At 54.5% G+C, this 15,452-nt stretch overlaps 1 protein-coding gene across 2 annotated transcripts; it reads right to left on the reverse strand.

The window, feature by feature from the left end:
- Window positions 1–10,136: 10,136 nt before the first annotated feature.
- On the reverse strand, window positions 10,137–14,461 carry LOC103639232 (DUF4378 domain protein). Of its 2 annotated transcripts, none has more exons than XM_008662001.2 (6): window positions 14,215–14,461; window positions 13,858–14,089; window positions 13,706–13,764; window positions 11,862–13,634; window positions 11,081–11,225; window positions 10,137–10,974 (listed from the first exon to the last, which is right to left on the reverse strand). In XM_008662001.2, the coding sequence occupies exons 2-6, from the start codon at window positions 13,973–13,975 to the stop codon at window positions 10,289–10,291; spliced, it is 2,781 nt and encodes a 926-aa protein (XP_008660223.1). In that variant the 5' UTR covers window positions 13,976–14,089; window positions 14,215–14,461; the 3' UTR covers window positions 10,137–10,288. The 2 variants fall into 2 exon arrangements, with proteins under 2 accessions (XP_008660223.1, XP_008660224.1); XM_008662002.3 differs by having other exon boundaries at window positions 14,211–14,428.
- Window positions 14,462–15,452: the final 991 nt, after the last annotated feature.

Genomic DNA, 15,452 nt, shown 5'->3' on the forward strand with positions numbered 1-15,452 from the left:
CCTCGCCGTGCTTGCGAAGCTGCGTCTTTTTTCCTCTTGTTTCGAGCATCTGGACTCTGTCGGTAACAGGGATGTTTGTGTGAGCGAGAGTTACTTCTCGCGGAAGGGACGAGTGAGGTATCCGTATCCCAGAGGCGTGGGAATCCCTCGGCTCGGTCGGCCTTGCCGCTTACGCGTACTTTCACCCGTCCATGAGGCCCTGTCCTCGACTTAGTCGAGAAAGCTTGAAGGACTGCTTCGGCAGGAGAGCTTCCGAGCGTGAAGACTTGTTCGGTCCACGGAGTTGCTTTATCCGAGCGTGAGTTACTTATCGCAGAAGGTGATGAGTGAGGTATCCGTATCCCGGAGGCGTAGGAGTCCCTCGGCTCGGTCAGCCTTGGCTGCTTACGTGTACTCTGTCGTTTCCAGGATCCGCTTTCCGAAGTAGTCAAGAAGCACGAGAGTAATCCTGCTAAAAAGAGATCCTTTTTCGAGGAAAAAATTCGACGCAGAGGGGGTCTCTCCCCTTTTAGCCCCCGAGGGAGGGTCGGGCTTTGCCGGGGCTAGGCCGACCCTTCCTTGACGACTAAACTTTGCGTAGGTGCGAGGTATATGAACAACTTGGAAACATCTTAAGGGTAGAAGCGACGTAGCTGTTTGATGTTCCAGGCGTTGCCGTAGATCTCGCCTTGATTGTTGGCCAGCTTGTATGTTCCGGGCTTCAGAACTTTGGCGATGACGAATGGCCCTTCCCAGGGGGGCGTGAGCTTGTGCCTCCCTCGGGCGTCTTGCCGCAGCCGAAGCACCAGATCGGCCACCTGGAGGTCTCGGGACCGGACCCCTCGGGCGTGGTAGCGTCGCAGGGACTGCTGGTACCGCGCCGAGTGTAGTAAGGCCCTGTCCCGAGCCTCCTCCAGCTGGTCCAGCGATTCTTCTCGGCTAGCTTGGTTGCTTTGATCGGTGTAGGCCCTCGTCCTCGGGGAGCCGTATTCCAGGTCAGTGGGCAAGATAGCTTCAGCCCCGTAGACCAGGAAAAACGGCGTGAAACCCGTGGCGCGACTCGGCGTCGTCCTTAGGCTCCAGACCACCGAGGGGAGTTCCTTCATCCACCGCTTGCCGAACTTGTTGAGGTCGTTGTAGATCCGAGGCTTGAGCCCTTGTAGAATCATGCCATTGACACGCTCTACTTGCCCATTCGACATGGGATGAGCCACGGCGGCCCAGTCCACCCGGATATGGTGATCCTCGCAAAAATCCAAGAATTTTTTGCCTGTGAACTGGGTGCCGTTGTCGGTGATGATGGAGTTCGGGACCCCGAAGCGATGGATGATGTTGGTGAAGAACGCCACCGCCTGCTCGGACCGGATGCTGTTCAGAGGTCGGACCTCGATCCACTTGGAGAATTTGTCGATGGCGACCAGCAGGTGCGTGCAGCCCCCGGGCGCCTTCTGCAAGGGACCGACGAGGTCCAGACCCCATACGGCGAAGGGCCAGGTGATGGGTATCGTCTGTAGAGCCTGAGCGGGCAGGTGGGTCTGCTTCGCATAGAATTGGCACCCTTCGCAGGTGCGGACGATTCTAGTGGCGTCAGCCACCGCCGTTGGCCAGTAGAAGCCTTGCCGGAAAGCATTCCCGACAAGGGCTCGGGGCGCCGCGTGGTGGCCACAAGCCCCCGAGTGTATTTCTTGCAGCAGTTCCCGACCTTCGGCGATGGAGATGCATCGCTGGAGGATGCCCGAGGGGCTGCGATGGTAGAGCTCCTCTTCATCGCCCAGCAAGACGAACGACTTGGCGCGTCGCGCTACCCGCCGAGCCTCGACTTGGTCGGGGGGTAGCTCTCCTCGACGGAGATATTGCAGGTACGGGGCCTGCCAATCTCGATCAAGCGTGGCCCCGCTCTGCTCTTCCTCGACGTCCAGTGCCTCGCCCTCGGGGGCCGAGGGTACCTCGGGCTGAGCCGAGGGTGCCTCGGGCCGAGCTGAGGGCGCCTCGGCTTGAGCCGAGGGTGCCTCGGGCTCGGGCACGTCGTCGATCTTGACAGAGGGTCGATGCAGATCCCGGGAGAAGACGTCCGGGGGGACCGTCGTTCGCCCCGAGGCTATTTTAGCCAGCTCGTCTGCGGTTTCGTTGTAGCGCCGAGCGATGTGGTTGAGCTCGAGCCCGAAGAACTTGCCTTCCAGGCGCCGAACCTCGTCGCAGTAGGCCTCCATCTTCGGGTCGCGGCAGTGGGAGTTCTTCATGACTTGGTCGATGACGAGCTGCGAATCACCACGGGCGTCGAGGCGTCTGACCCCTAGCTCGATGGCGATCCGCAACCCGTTGACCAGAGCTTCGTACTCGGCCACATTGTTGGACGCCGGGAAATGGAGGCGCAGCACGTAGCGCAGGTGCTTTCCAAGGGGAGAGATGAAGAGCAGGCCCGCGCCGGCTCCTTTCTTCATCAGCGACCCGTCGAAAAACATGGTCCAGAGCTCCGGTTGGATCGGAGCCGTCGGCAACTGGGTGTCAACCCATTCGGCCACGAAGTCCGCCAACACCTGGGACTTGATGGCCTTCCGAGGGGCGAACGAGATCGTTTCGCCCATGATTTCCACCGCCCACTTTGCGATCCTGCCCGAGGCCTCTCGGCACTGTATGATCTCCCCCAGGGGGAAGGATGACACCACAGTTACCGGATGAGACTCGAAGTAGTGTCGCAGCTTCCGCCTTGTCAGGATCACAGCATATAGCAGCTTTTGAACTTGTGGGTAGCGGATCTTGGTCTCGGACAGCACTTCGCTGACGAAGTAGACCGGCCTCTGAACGAGCAATGCATGCCCTTCCTCTTGCCTCTCGACCACAATCGCGGCGCTAACCACCTGTGTGGTCGCGGCGACGTAGACCAAGAGGGCTTCTCCATCCGCCGGGGGCACCAAGACAGGCGCCTTCGTAAGGAGCGCCTTCAGGTTGCCGAGGGCTTCCTCGGCCTCAGGGGTCCAAGCGAAACACTCGGCCTTCCTTAAGAGGCGGTACAGAGGCAGACCTCTTTCGCCGAGGCGTGAGATGAAGCGGCTCAGGGCCGCGAGGCATCCCATGACCCTCTGTACACCTTTTAAGTCCTTGATGGGCCCCACGCTGGTGATGGCCGCGATCTTCTCCGGGTTGGCTTCAATGCCTCGCTCGGAGACGATGAACCCTAGGAGCATGCCTCGGGGCACCCCGAAGACACACTTCTTAGGATTGAGCTTGACTCCTTTCGCCTTGAGACATCGGAATGTCACTTCAAGGTCGGAGAGGAGGTCGGAAGCCTTCCTTGTCTTGACTACGATGTCATCGACGTAGGCCTCGACTGTGCGACCGATGTGTTCGCCGAACACATGGTTCATGCACCGCTGGTACGTCGCGCCCGCATTCCTCAAACCGAACGGCATGGTGACATAGCAGCACATGCCGAACGGCGTGATGAAAGAAGTCGCGAGCTGGTCGGACTCTTTCATCCGGATCTGGTGATACCCTGAGTAGGCATCGAGGAAGGACAGGGTTTCGCACCCAGCGGTGGAATCCACGATTTGATCGATGCGGGGCAGAGGGTAGGGAACCTTCGGACATGCTTTGTTGAGACCAGTGTAGTCTACACACATCCGCCATTTCCCCCTTTCTTCCTCACAAACACAGGGTTGGTGAGCCATTCGGGATGGAATACCTCTTTGATGAACCCTGCTGCCATTAGCTTGTGGATCTCTTCGCCAATCACTCTGCGCTTCTCCTCGTCGAATCGGCGCAGAGACTGCCTGACGGGTCGGGCTCCGGCCCGAATATCCAGCGAGTGCTCGGCGACATCCCTCGGTATGCCGGGCATGTCCGAGGGACTCCACGCAAAGACGTCGGCGTTTGCGCGGAGAAAGTCGACGAGCACTGCTTCCTATTTGGGGTCGAGCCCGGAACCGATCCGGACCTGCTTGGTGGTGTCGCCACCGGGGTCAAGAGGGACAGCCTTAACCGTCTCTGCTGGCTCGAAGTTACCGGCATGGCGCTTCACGTCTGGCACCTCCTTGGAGAGGTTCTCCAGGTCGGCGATGAGGGCCTCGGACTCGGCGAGGGCCTCGGCGTACTCCACGCACTCCACGTCGCATTCGAACGCGTGTTTGTACGTGGGGCCGACGGTGATGACCCCGTTGGGGCCCGGCATCTTGAGCTTCAGGTAGGTGTAGTTGGGGACGGCCATGAACTTCGCGTAACATGGCCTCCCTAGTACGGCGTGGTAGGTTCCTCGGAACCCGACCACCTCGAACGTCAGGGTCTCCCTTCGGAAGTTGGAGGGCGTCCCGAAGCAGACGAGGAGGTCGAGTCGCCCGAGGGGCTGGACGCGCTTCCCAGGGATGATCCCGTGGAAGGGCGCAGCGCCTGCTCGGACGGAGGACAGATCGATGCGCAGGAGCTTGAGGGTCTCGGCGTAGATGATGTTGAGGCAGCTGCCCCCATCCATCAGGACCTTGGTGAGCCTGACATTGCCGACAACGGGGTCGACGACGAGCGGGTATTTCCCCGGGCTCGGCACATGGTCGGGGTGGTCGGCCTGGTCGAAGGTGATGGGCTTGTCGGACCAGTCTAGGTAGACTGGCGCCGCCACCTTCACCGAGCAGACCTCCCGGCGCTCTTGCTTGCGATGCCGAGCCGAGGCATTCGCCGCATGCCCTCCATAGATCATGAAGCAGTCGCGGACCTCGGGGAACTCTCCTGCTTGGTGATCTTCGTTCTTGTCATCGTCGCGGGCCCTGCCACCCTCGGCGGGTGGCCCGGCCCTGTGGAAGTGACGCCGAAGCATAATGCACTCCTCGAGGGTGTGCTTGACGGGCCCCTGATGGTAGGGGCACGGCTCCTTGAGCATCTTGTCGAAGAGGTTTGCACCTCCAGGGGGCTTCCGAGGGTTCTTGTACTCGGCGGCGGCGACAAGGTCCGCGTCAGCGGCGTCGCGTTTCGATTGCGACTTCTTCTTGCCTTTCTTCTTGGCGCCGCGCGGAGCAGACGCCTCGGGAGCCTCTTCCGATGGGCGGCCCTGGGGCTGCTTGTCCTTTCGGAAGATAGCCTCGACCGCCTCCTGGCCAGAGGCGAACTTGGTGGCGATGTCCATCAGCTCGCTCGCCCTAGTGGGGGTCTTGCGACCCAGCTTGCTCACCAGGTCGCGGCAAGTGGTGCCGACGAGGAACGCGCCGATGACATCCGAGTCGGTGATGTTGGGCAGCTCGGTGCGCTGCTTCGAGAATCGCCGGATGTAGTCCCGGAGCGACTCCCCCGGCTGTTGCCGGCAGCTTCGAAGGTCCCAGGAATTCCCGGGGCGCACGTACGTGCCCTGGAAATTCCCAGCGAAGGCTTGGACCAAGTCGTCCCAGTTGGAGATCTGCCCCGGAGGCAGGTGCTCCAACCAGGCACGAGCAGTGTCGGAGAGGAACAGGGGGAGGTTACGGATGATGAGGTTGTCGTCGTCCGTCCCACCCAGTTGGCAAGCAAGGCGGTAGTCCGCGAGCCACAGTTCCGGTCTCGTTTCCCCCGAGTACTTCGTGATAGTAGTCGGGGGTCGGAACCAGGTCGGGAATGGCGCCCGTCGGATGGCCCGACTGAAGGCCTGCGGACCGGGTGGTTCGGGCGAGGGACTCCGATCCTCCCCGCTGTCGTAGCGCCCCCCACGCCTGGGGTGGTAGCCTCGGCGCACCCTTTCGTCGAGGTGGGCCCGACGGTCGCGTCGATGGTGCTCGTTGCCGAGGTGGCCCGGGGCCGCAGGCGCGGTGTTGCGCGTGCGCCCGGTGTAGACCGAGGCTTCCCGCATGAATCGGGAAGTCGCGGCATGAGGTTCCGAGGGATATCCTTGCCTTCGGGAGGCAGTGCTCTCGGCCCGTCGGGCCGCAGCGCCTTCCAGGAGATTCTTGAGCTCTCCTTGGATTCGCCGACCCTCGGTGGTTGATGGCTCCGGCATCGCGCAGAGGAGCATCGCTGCGGCTGCCAGGTTCTGACCAACCCCGCTGGATGCGGGCGGCGGCCTGACCCTGACATCGTTGGCGACGCGGTGCTGGAGACCTTGGGGCAGGTGACGTATTTCTCCGGCCAAGGGTTGGTCCGCCCATACCTGCCCGACGTCCCGACGGATCGGCTCAAGCGCTCCTGTTCCCTCGTTGAGCCTGGCCTGCGCCTCGCGGACTTGCTCGAGTTGTGGGTCGTAACCCCCCGCCGGAGCGGGGACCACAGCTAGCTCCCGTGGGATGTCGGCGCGAGGCACCGGCCTAGGAAGATCACCGTCCTCCGGCATGCCGAGACGGTTGCCTTCGGAGGGATCCCCTAGCTCGATGTGGAAACATTCGCGGCTTGGGCCGCAGCTCTCGTCGCCAAGGCTGCGGCTTCCGTCGGAACAGTCGGATAGGCAGTAGTCACATGCGGTCATGAAGTCCCGCATGGCACTGGGGTTGCCAAGTCCGGAGAAATCCCAACAGACGCTGGGGTCGTCATCTTCCTCGGACCCAGAGGGCCCGTAGGTCGAGACGTCCGTCAGCCGGTCCCAAGGCGACCGTATACGAAACCCCAGTGGGGTTGCACTCGCCTCAATGAGAGCGCCCGCCAAAGCGAGGTCGTTTGGCGGGTTGAGGCCGAGTCGAAATGACGTAAGATGGGAGTTAGTTGGTACCTTTTGGTCGACGAGGAGCGACGTAGTCGCATCGGGGACTGGTTGCACCGTCATCTCAGGTACGAGGGCGACGTCCTGCAGGCTTTCCGCGAGCGCGCCGGCGTCGTCTTCTTGCTCGGGGTCAGCGTGTCGCGGGGGGACGGCGCTTGCCTTCGTCTTGAACGCGAGGTCGACGTCCGGCGTGCCTTCCGTCGGGGCGTCGGGGGCGTCGATTCGCTCGACGGCCAACGAAGCGCGGCCTCCCGCTTGGCCTTGATGGCCCCGCTGCCTCCTCCGTTGGCGGGGGAGAGAACGGAGCGAGCTCGAATGTTGTTCTTCCACCACGCGGGGAAGGTGTCGTCGATTCCGCCGCCGGCGAGCGGGTTGTCGGCCGCCATTGTCGTTGTCGCGCGGCGGTGGAAGAAGTATCATGTCGTAGCTGCCGTCGAAGGACATGAACTCAAGAGTCCCGAAACGAAGCACCGCCCCGGGCCGGAGAGGTTGCTGGAGATTGCCCATCTGGAGCTTGACGGGGAGCCGTTCGTCAGCACGCAGCAGGCCCCTACCTGGCGCGCCAACTGTCGGCGTTTCGAGACAGGGGGGTCCCAAAGCCGACGAGTGAGTGTGCTGCGTGCCCCAGCCCAGATGGGTCGAGCGCGTGGGCGAGCGCGAAGGGGGGAGAGGCGAGGTGGCCGGAGTCGAGCGTGAGAGAGGTGGAAGTCCCGCGGCCTTCGTGTTCGTCCCGCGCCCAGGTCGGGTGCGCTTGCAGTAGGGGGGTTACAAGCGTCCACGCGGGTGAGGGAAGCGAGCGGCCCCAAGAGAGCGCCTGTCCCGTCCTCGGTCCCGCGCGGCCAACCTCTTCTAAGAAGGCCCTGGTCCTCCCTTTTATAGTCGTAAGGAGAGGATCCAGGTGTACAATGGGGGGTGTAGCAGAGTGCTACGTGTCTAGCGAAGAGAAAGCTAGCGCCCTAGGTACATGCCAATGTGGCAGCCGGAGAGGTCTTGGCACCTTGCTGGCGTGATGTCGTGGCTGTCGGAGGTGCGACGGAGCCTGGCGAAGGGACAGCTGTTGGAGCGGTCGAGTCCTTGCTGACGTCGCCCTGCTTCCGTAAGAGAGCTGGGGGCCGCCGTCGTCACAGAGCTTGTGGAGCGCCATCATTGCCCACCCGGCGGAGCTGGTCGGATGGGACGCCGGTCTTGTTCTCCGTGACCCGAGTCGATTCGGGGTAGGACGATGATGACGCTTCCTGTTGACGTGGCGGGTCTGTGCCCTAGGCGAGGTGACGTGGGGGCTCCTCCGAAGCCGAGGTTGAGTCTGTCTTCTGTTGCCGAGGCCGAGTCCGAGCCATGGGGTCGGGCGAGGCGGAGGTCGTTTGGCCGAGGCCAGGGCGGAGTCCGAGCCCTGGGGTCGGGCGAGGCGGAGTTTCGTCGTCTTCCGGGTCTTAGCCCGAGTCCGAGCCCTGGGGTCGGGCGGAGCGGAGTTCGCCGTCTTCCGGGTCTTAGCCCGAGTCCGAGCCCTGGGGTCGGGCGGAGCGGAGTTCGCCGTCTTCCGGGTCTTAGCCCGAGTCCGAGCCCTGGGGTCGGGCGGAGCGGAGTTCGCCGTCTTCCGGGTCTTAGCCCGAGTCCGAGCCCTGGGGTCGGGCGGAGCGGAGTTCGCCGTCTTCCGGGTCTTAGCCCGAGTCCGAGCCCTGGGGTCGGGCGGAGCGGAGTTCGCCGTGGCGCCTTTGGCAAGGCCTGACTGTCTGTCTGACTCACCCTTTGCGTTAAATGCTCCTGCAACTCGGTCAGTCGGTGTGGCGATTTAGTCAGGGTCGCTTCTGAGCGAAGCCAAGGCCTCGGGCGAGCCGGTGATGTGTCCGCCGTAAAAAGGGGGGCCTCGGGCGAGACGGAAGTCTCTCGAGGTCGGCTGCCCTTGGCCGAGGCTAGGCTCGGGTGAAGCGTGATCGAGTCACTCGTGTGGACTGATCCCTGACTTAATCGTACCCATCAGGCCTTTGCAGCTTTATGCTGATGGGGTTACCAGCTGAGAATTAGGCGTCTTGAGGGTACCCCTAATTATGGTCCCCGACAGATATAACACACATTCTGTATATAAGTTATCGTAGTATACTGATATCATATATTTCCGTTGCAACGGACGGGCATTCAGCTAGTTACTTCATAAGTTTCATCCACTTCCAACTGCCCTATCCAATTTTACCGTGAACACAAAAAGGCACCAGAGGGGCGGGGGCGGTGAATAAGATTGATAGTAGGGATAAAAGCAATAAAAAAAACAACTATATTGATTTTGTTTTCATATTTTTTAACTATAACGAGACCAAAACGATGAACTATAATCAGAAATACATTTTTTCTAGTTTCTACAAATGCATAATAAAGTGGCATATTGCCTAAATTTTAAGATATTAAAACACACAAACAACTCTTCTTCATCATTCATATTATTTAGAGTAATTACAACTTTTGCTTTTCTCTTATTTATTCACTTGAACACAATAAAAGTTTATACCTTGCATAAATTTCATGCTATATAAAAACAGTATCATAACGACTCGAAAACGAAAAATACGAAAACGATCAATCCGTAGAGACAAAATACTACATATCGAATATTTCGAAAACGAACACGAAAAAACGGTATTCCGAATAGAATGATACAGGATTTCCAGGTTCATTTTCATCCCTAATTGATAGCGTATAAAATACGTTACGGTGTATATATAGAGGAATTAGGAATATTGTTCATCCGGCAGCATACAGAAAAGGGGTAGCTTAGAGGGCTGCACGCTTGTGTTCTCTCAATTTGCTTTAGAGAGAGTTTTAGCGTATACTAAATTCAGATAGCCTAATACTATGTCACAACCCAATCGTGCTAACTAGTTCTTTTTTTACTGCACCACAATGCCAGCTCAGCTGAAAAGCACAACATGGTTCCATACATTCTGACCTGCGAACAGTAACTACCCATTATTAAGGAAGGATCATGTACGTATCCTGACCTGGCATGGACGACGCTGGGACATGGCATGCACACCATACGCACACCTAACTCCTTCATAGTCATAGCTCAACTGGCACACCTGACGTGAACATCGGGGGACATGACAAGAGACGCAACTGGCAGTGGAGGAAGCTCATACTGGAAGACCTAGTAGGGTACACGCGAAAATCTAATGAAAATCACTTTCAAGACAGGCTCCCTGATAGTATGAGCAAATAATGCAGGACAATATATGATGGCTTGTAGCGCCTACTAGACCCGTAAACCCGGCCTCACTCGACCACGTCCAGCTTGACCTGTCGGCGAGCCCATGATCGCGCTATAATGCCACACCGGTTTATGCAGCCCAGCCACGTCATTCTGACACCTGCAACGCACGGCACCACAACGTGGGAGGCACAATTCTTTCTTCCCCAGTAAAAAATGCATGGTTTGCAGTTGCAGCAGAAGCAGGTTAGTTTTGGATCGAATTACGAGTAGAAATGGCCAGAGTTGTTTTGCCTATCACAGAGGTAAAAAGACTTCAGAAACCGTGTCAAGCAGGGCATTCAGTAGCCGAGCTGAAAACGATCGATGAACATTTATCACTGATTTGAACAGCACACTTCTGGGGTGACAAAATAAATTGGGGAGATATGTAACAGCAAAACGAAACAAAATTACAGGGCCCATTCTCAAATCACAAATACTCCTGGCCGCCGCCGTCTCGCGACCATGTCGCCCACCACCTCATCGAGCAGTGAGCTCAGTACGTGGTTCTCCACCTCCTCACCGGCCTCGAACTCCTCCACCCGGAAATCGACCCATGTGCCCAGCCCGCCGCTCATGTCCTTGTCGACGAGCTCGTCCTCCGTCCAGTCTCCCATGCGCTTCCAGCTGGTTACCTCACTGCAGACTTGGGCCTCCTCCATGCCCAGCGTCGCTGCTCCTTTGCTCCATGCCGCATATCCTGCCCGGAAGTAGGTCGTGCGTCTTGTCTCCAGGCACTCATTCACGCAGTCGAACAACAGCCGCCTGTACCCTCGATGGCAAAAGGGCTCTTTCCCTTGTGTGTACGCATGCGTATTCTCCAGTTTCTCGAAGAGGAGGGGGTGCAGAGCTGATCTATCCTGATTGACGAAGAGTGATCCCAGTTCATCTGTTGTCAAGTTCACACTGCTTAGCACATCTGCGATGTACTCCAGCTCTGTGTGTCTTGATCTTTTAGAGCATTGGGTGATATCTGAAACATCCGATGTATCTGCTGATGCCGAAGAGGCTGAGTCTGTTGTCTTTGCCTCGATATCAACTGATGCTGGGTTAATCAAGAAATTCCCCTGACCATTTTTAACATCAAAAAGTGATGGATAAACCTTACCCCCTGTCATAATACAAAAGAACAAAAATGATTATTTGTCAGGGGTAAAAAAAAAAACTGTCAACAGTTCAAGAAGAAGTAGCAGAATTCATGTTATTAGGCAAATTACCACCGCTGCTGTCCGAACACTCAGAAGACCAGCAACTCTCGCTTAGAGAGGTGGTGGGTTCAAGCACAGATAGGGGACTTAGATCTTCATTTTCCTGTTCCTTCCTTGCATTGCTTATGCTGCTGCATTCTTCTTGTTCTTCCACCTAAATGCATGTGAAATATTGTATTAGAATTGCAGCTACACTACAAAGTGACACATAGTAATTTGACACACATAAGGCCACACTTATGACTCTCCAGAATGTATGTCTTATATTACTAACTAAGCTTTAGCACATCCAAAACAAAGAAAAATCCCTGACATTTTCATTATTCCACATGCTAGAACAAAGAAAAGTCCCTGCCATTTTCATTATTCCACATGTTATTTCTCCCTCTTTGATGGGATCATCAGAGCGTCTCGTGTATGTCATGATTATGTTAAACACAATATATTGATGAATCAAATTCAAGATATTGAAGTTGCCATTAGAATAGTCCCCAGAGAATAGCTATAGAGGTGCCTTAAATCATTTCAGAATAAGATTTTTGTAATAACATTAAGCCATAAACAATTAAACATATTGAGAGTGAGCAAGCGCATGGGGTACACTATTCTACTAAGACATCGAATCCTTCCAAATCCACATCTGTAAGAAATTATTGGTGCAAAATGGAAAATGATGGTTCCTATAATTAGATTGTATTCCCGTGCTATCATGTTTTTCGCAAGGATACTTATCATATTTAGGAATTATTGCTGTCATATGTACCATAAGGTAATGCAAACAAATATGTACCTTTATTTTACTGCCTCGAAAATTTTGGCCTTTTGTAGATGACTGGGCTGAAGGGCAATAATCATACTGAGAAGGTTTTAGTTCAGAAGGGCTACAGTCAAATGCTCCACTTTCTGAGCCCCAATTACTGCATGAAGAGGTTGGTGGTTCCTCCAAGGTAAAAGTAGCAGGCGCAAATGTGTCACCCCTCGTAAAGGTGATTGATGGATCAATTTTTGATGTTAGCTCCTTCAGCTTCTTTTCTAGAAGAAGGCTCAATGCATCACCATTTACAAAGTTCAGCCCCACTGATGACAACCCTTGAGCCTTGTTATCTGAATCATCTTTATCACATCCTGCGTCCATATCAAGATTGCTTCTTGTATCCCACTTACCCGCCAGTCTGGACGGTCCTGCCGATGGTTTGACCAAGGGTGAGGTGAAGGTAAATGACACAACATCTGTGGTATCTTTACATTCCTTGTTCCATTTAATGTGCTCGTCCATAACAACATTAGGTTGAACCTGCTTCAGAAGTTTACCCACTGGGTTTTCAGGCACAAATGTACCCTTCTCGTTGGTGGAGTTTCTCTCTATCAACCGTTTCTTCTGCGGGAAGTCCTTGTTGTTCGACGATGATCCTTCTCTATCACCACTAATGCTTTCCACAATGTCTTTTCTGCCAACTTTAGAGTTCTTGCTTCCACTCTTGATCTTCCCAGAAGATGAATCTCCGGCCATCACCTTTCTGCCTTGCTGTGTTGAGACGGTTTTGTTTAGTGCCACCTTGCCTTTGGTCACCAAAGAATTCTGTTTCTGATTATTTTGCCAAAGAACAGGGGAAGAAGTGCCAGATGATGATGGCTTCTTTTGCTGCTTGTTTCTCTGGAGATTAGACTGACTCCTAAATGGTTGGTTTACCCTTTTCTCATCATGTTCTTTTTGTACTCGTGAATTCCTCCCAGAACCAGTTGCGCCTTCCCTCTTCTGGACGTTGTTCTTTGCCTGGACTGCCAATGAAACAGACTTTCCCTTGTTGTTCTTAGAACAACTAGGATTATTAATCTCATAAGAATCAACCGATGGTCTGAATATGACAATATCCTCCTCACTATTCCAGCTTCGGTTCATCTGCTGTGCTCTAGAGATTCTCACATTTGGCAGCTCAGGAGCAGTCCTGGATGATTGCGGTTTCAGAGGCACAGCCCTCTGAGAAAAAGGGATGTTCTCTCTTGGCTCCGAAACTCTCAAAGGAATCCGCGCCGGGCTAAAAGAACATACTTTCTCCCTAGAGCTTGTTTGTGCCCTTGGCTGAAGAATCTTGGCTGCTTCCTCCATGATCTGGACAGCATTCCTCGCTGAAGTGAAACCTGGATTCTTGATGGGGGACAACAATCTATGGTGAGACATTGGTAGAGGCTTTGCGGACCTTGGTGGCAATGCTTCCATCTGGAACCTTTCAATCGGGCTGCTTGGCATCTTTGGTGCTCTGAAATCCAATGGCTTCCTGATATATCCATCAACTCTTCGAGGAACATGACCGAATTGGTCATTCGTTGAGTACTCAGGGCTCCTCTTGAGGCTGTGGCTGTCCCTGAATGATATTGTGTCTCGGAACGGTGTGCAGTACGGTTCTGGAACACCCAAGGTGGGCATGGCGTCCAGGCCCATGAGCCTGGCCACAACACCTGGCGCCTTCATCTCACGCCCTTCCTCATCGGTCACTGAAGACGCACAGCTGTAGTCGCTGCTTCCCTTGAAGCTTGATACACCAATCCCCTCATCTTCATCACCCTACACAAATGCATCCACCTAAACATTAGTGAACGCACGCCCCTTCACAAGACTGCCCAAAGATCACTCACCAAGTGGAGACGCACTGACAGCAAGGTTTCTTCGCTCCTCTTGACAAGCTTAGACGCCTCTGCAAACGGATCATGAGACCAGATTAAAAAAACATTAATCAGATACAAGAGCTCTTCCTTCCAGGAAGCGAGGCATTCTTACAGACCCATACCTGGCGAGTTGGAGAACAGCTTCTTGCGTGACTTTCGCTTCCAATCAAATAGGTTGAAGATCCCGCCTCCTCCTCCACCGCCGCCAATAACCTTGGCTCCACCCTTCTCGGACCCCATAGATCCTAGAATCTCTCTACAGCTGAATCAAAACTCCTCGCCGCTCCGCAGCGTCGGCAAAAGAAGGAGAAAATCACCGATACAGCATGCTCCAGATCAAACAAGAAAATACACCTGCGCAGAACAGACTGTCAGCCCATGAATCTTAAGGTCGATGGCGGCGTCCTCGAACCAAAGCATTCGTCTACTCGTGAAGCGAATCGAGAGAGGGGAAGTCTGGTGCTACTGTGCTTACTGACGTGGTCTACGTAGCGGAGGCTACAAGCGGTGGCGGCGGCGAGGAGGCAGGGAGGCGGCCAGGGGGCATCAGATCGGGGAGGCCTCTAGAGGCCGGGCATTTTAAAACGGGAGGGGTTATTAAACGGACGCTAGAATTAGTGCTTTCGAATTTGGAGGCGCCGCTGGGCCCCGCTCTGCCGTACGATCCAAGCGGAAGGGGAAGGCTGACGCGCGGGGCAGGAGCGGGACTGGGGCCCACCCGGCGGTGGTTTGGAAGCAGATAACGGCTCTTTTTGGAGAAGCACAGCATTTCAAATCCTGATCGATGCGGGCGCGGGGGGATCGGTCACACGACTCGAGGGTGGCAGTTGGCACACGCCGCGCGGATCTTGATGCGTGGGGTGAATGGACGGTTGTGCGGACTGCCGAGGCCAGATGCTGAAACCTCAAGTCAAAGACATCTGGGGGGCCGAGCCTGAGGAGTTTGAAAATCATTGGGCTGGAAGTACAGTAGGGGTGGATATATGACAGCTGGGGCCTGTCTTGCTATCTGTACACAAAAGTTTGTCGCTACGGTATTTAGTCAAACTTTCTTAAATTTAACTAGATATATAAAATATATTAGCAACATTTTATCTTCAAGTATTTTACTAAAAAATAGATTTAAAGATCTATGTAATCAAACTAAATTATAATATGAATATTAATATTTTTATATAATTATGGTCAAAGTTAAAAATAATTAACTCCTGAACGACCAAAATTTATCGTCGTAGCGAGTAGGTGGGGGAGGCACCACGATCGTTGTTGCATCAGCAGGTCAACACGACAACACCTACCAACTACCATTGCCACCAGCGAGACTTCAATCACAACAAATGGACCCTAAAAGTCGAAGGGCGAAATCGAGCTATCAAATGGTATGTATATGTAAGCATCTGCATTAATATTATAGAAACACGATATATTCCACCAGGGCTCATAAGATTCAAGTTATCTAGCATTGGATCAGTGAAGTAATAAAACACTACACCTATTTTGAATTATATGTTATGATAATTTTTGTAGAGTCGAAACATCTTGATTTTGATAAAAAGAATACAAAGAAAAATATAGAAAATGTCTTACATTTTTTTACATCCTCAAATGTCTTATATATTTTTTGTGTTGTTTAATTCGTTGGTCAAAATATAAAAATAGATAGAGTAGAGAGAAGAAAGAGGCTTTATGTAGAGAGAAATAGGTTTTAAAAGACACT

The sequence above is a fragment of the Zea mays genome, chromosome 9 (genome assembly GCF_902167145.1).
Source record: "Zea mays cultivar B73 chromosome 9, Zm-B73-REFERENCE-NAM-5.0, whole genome shotgun sequence".
In the NCBI taxonomy this organism is placed as follows: Eukaryota; Viridiplantae; Streptophyta; class Magnoliopsida; order Poales; family Poaceae; genus Zea; species Zea mays.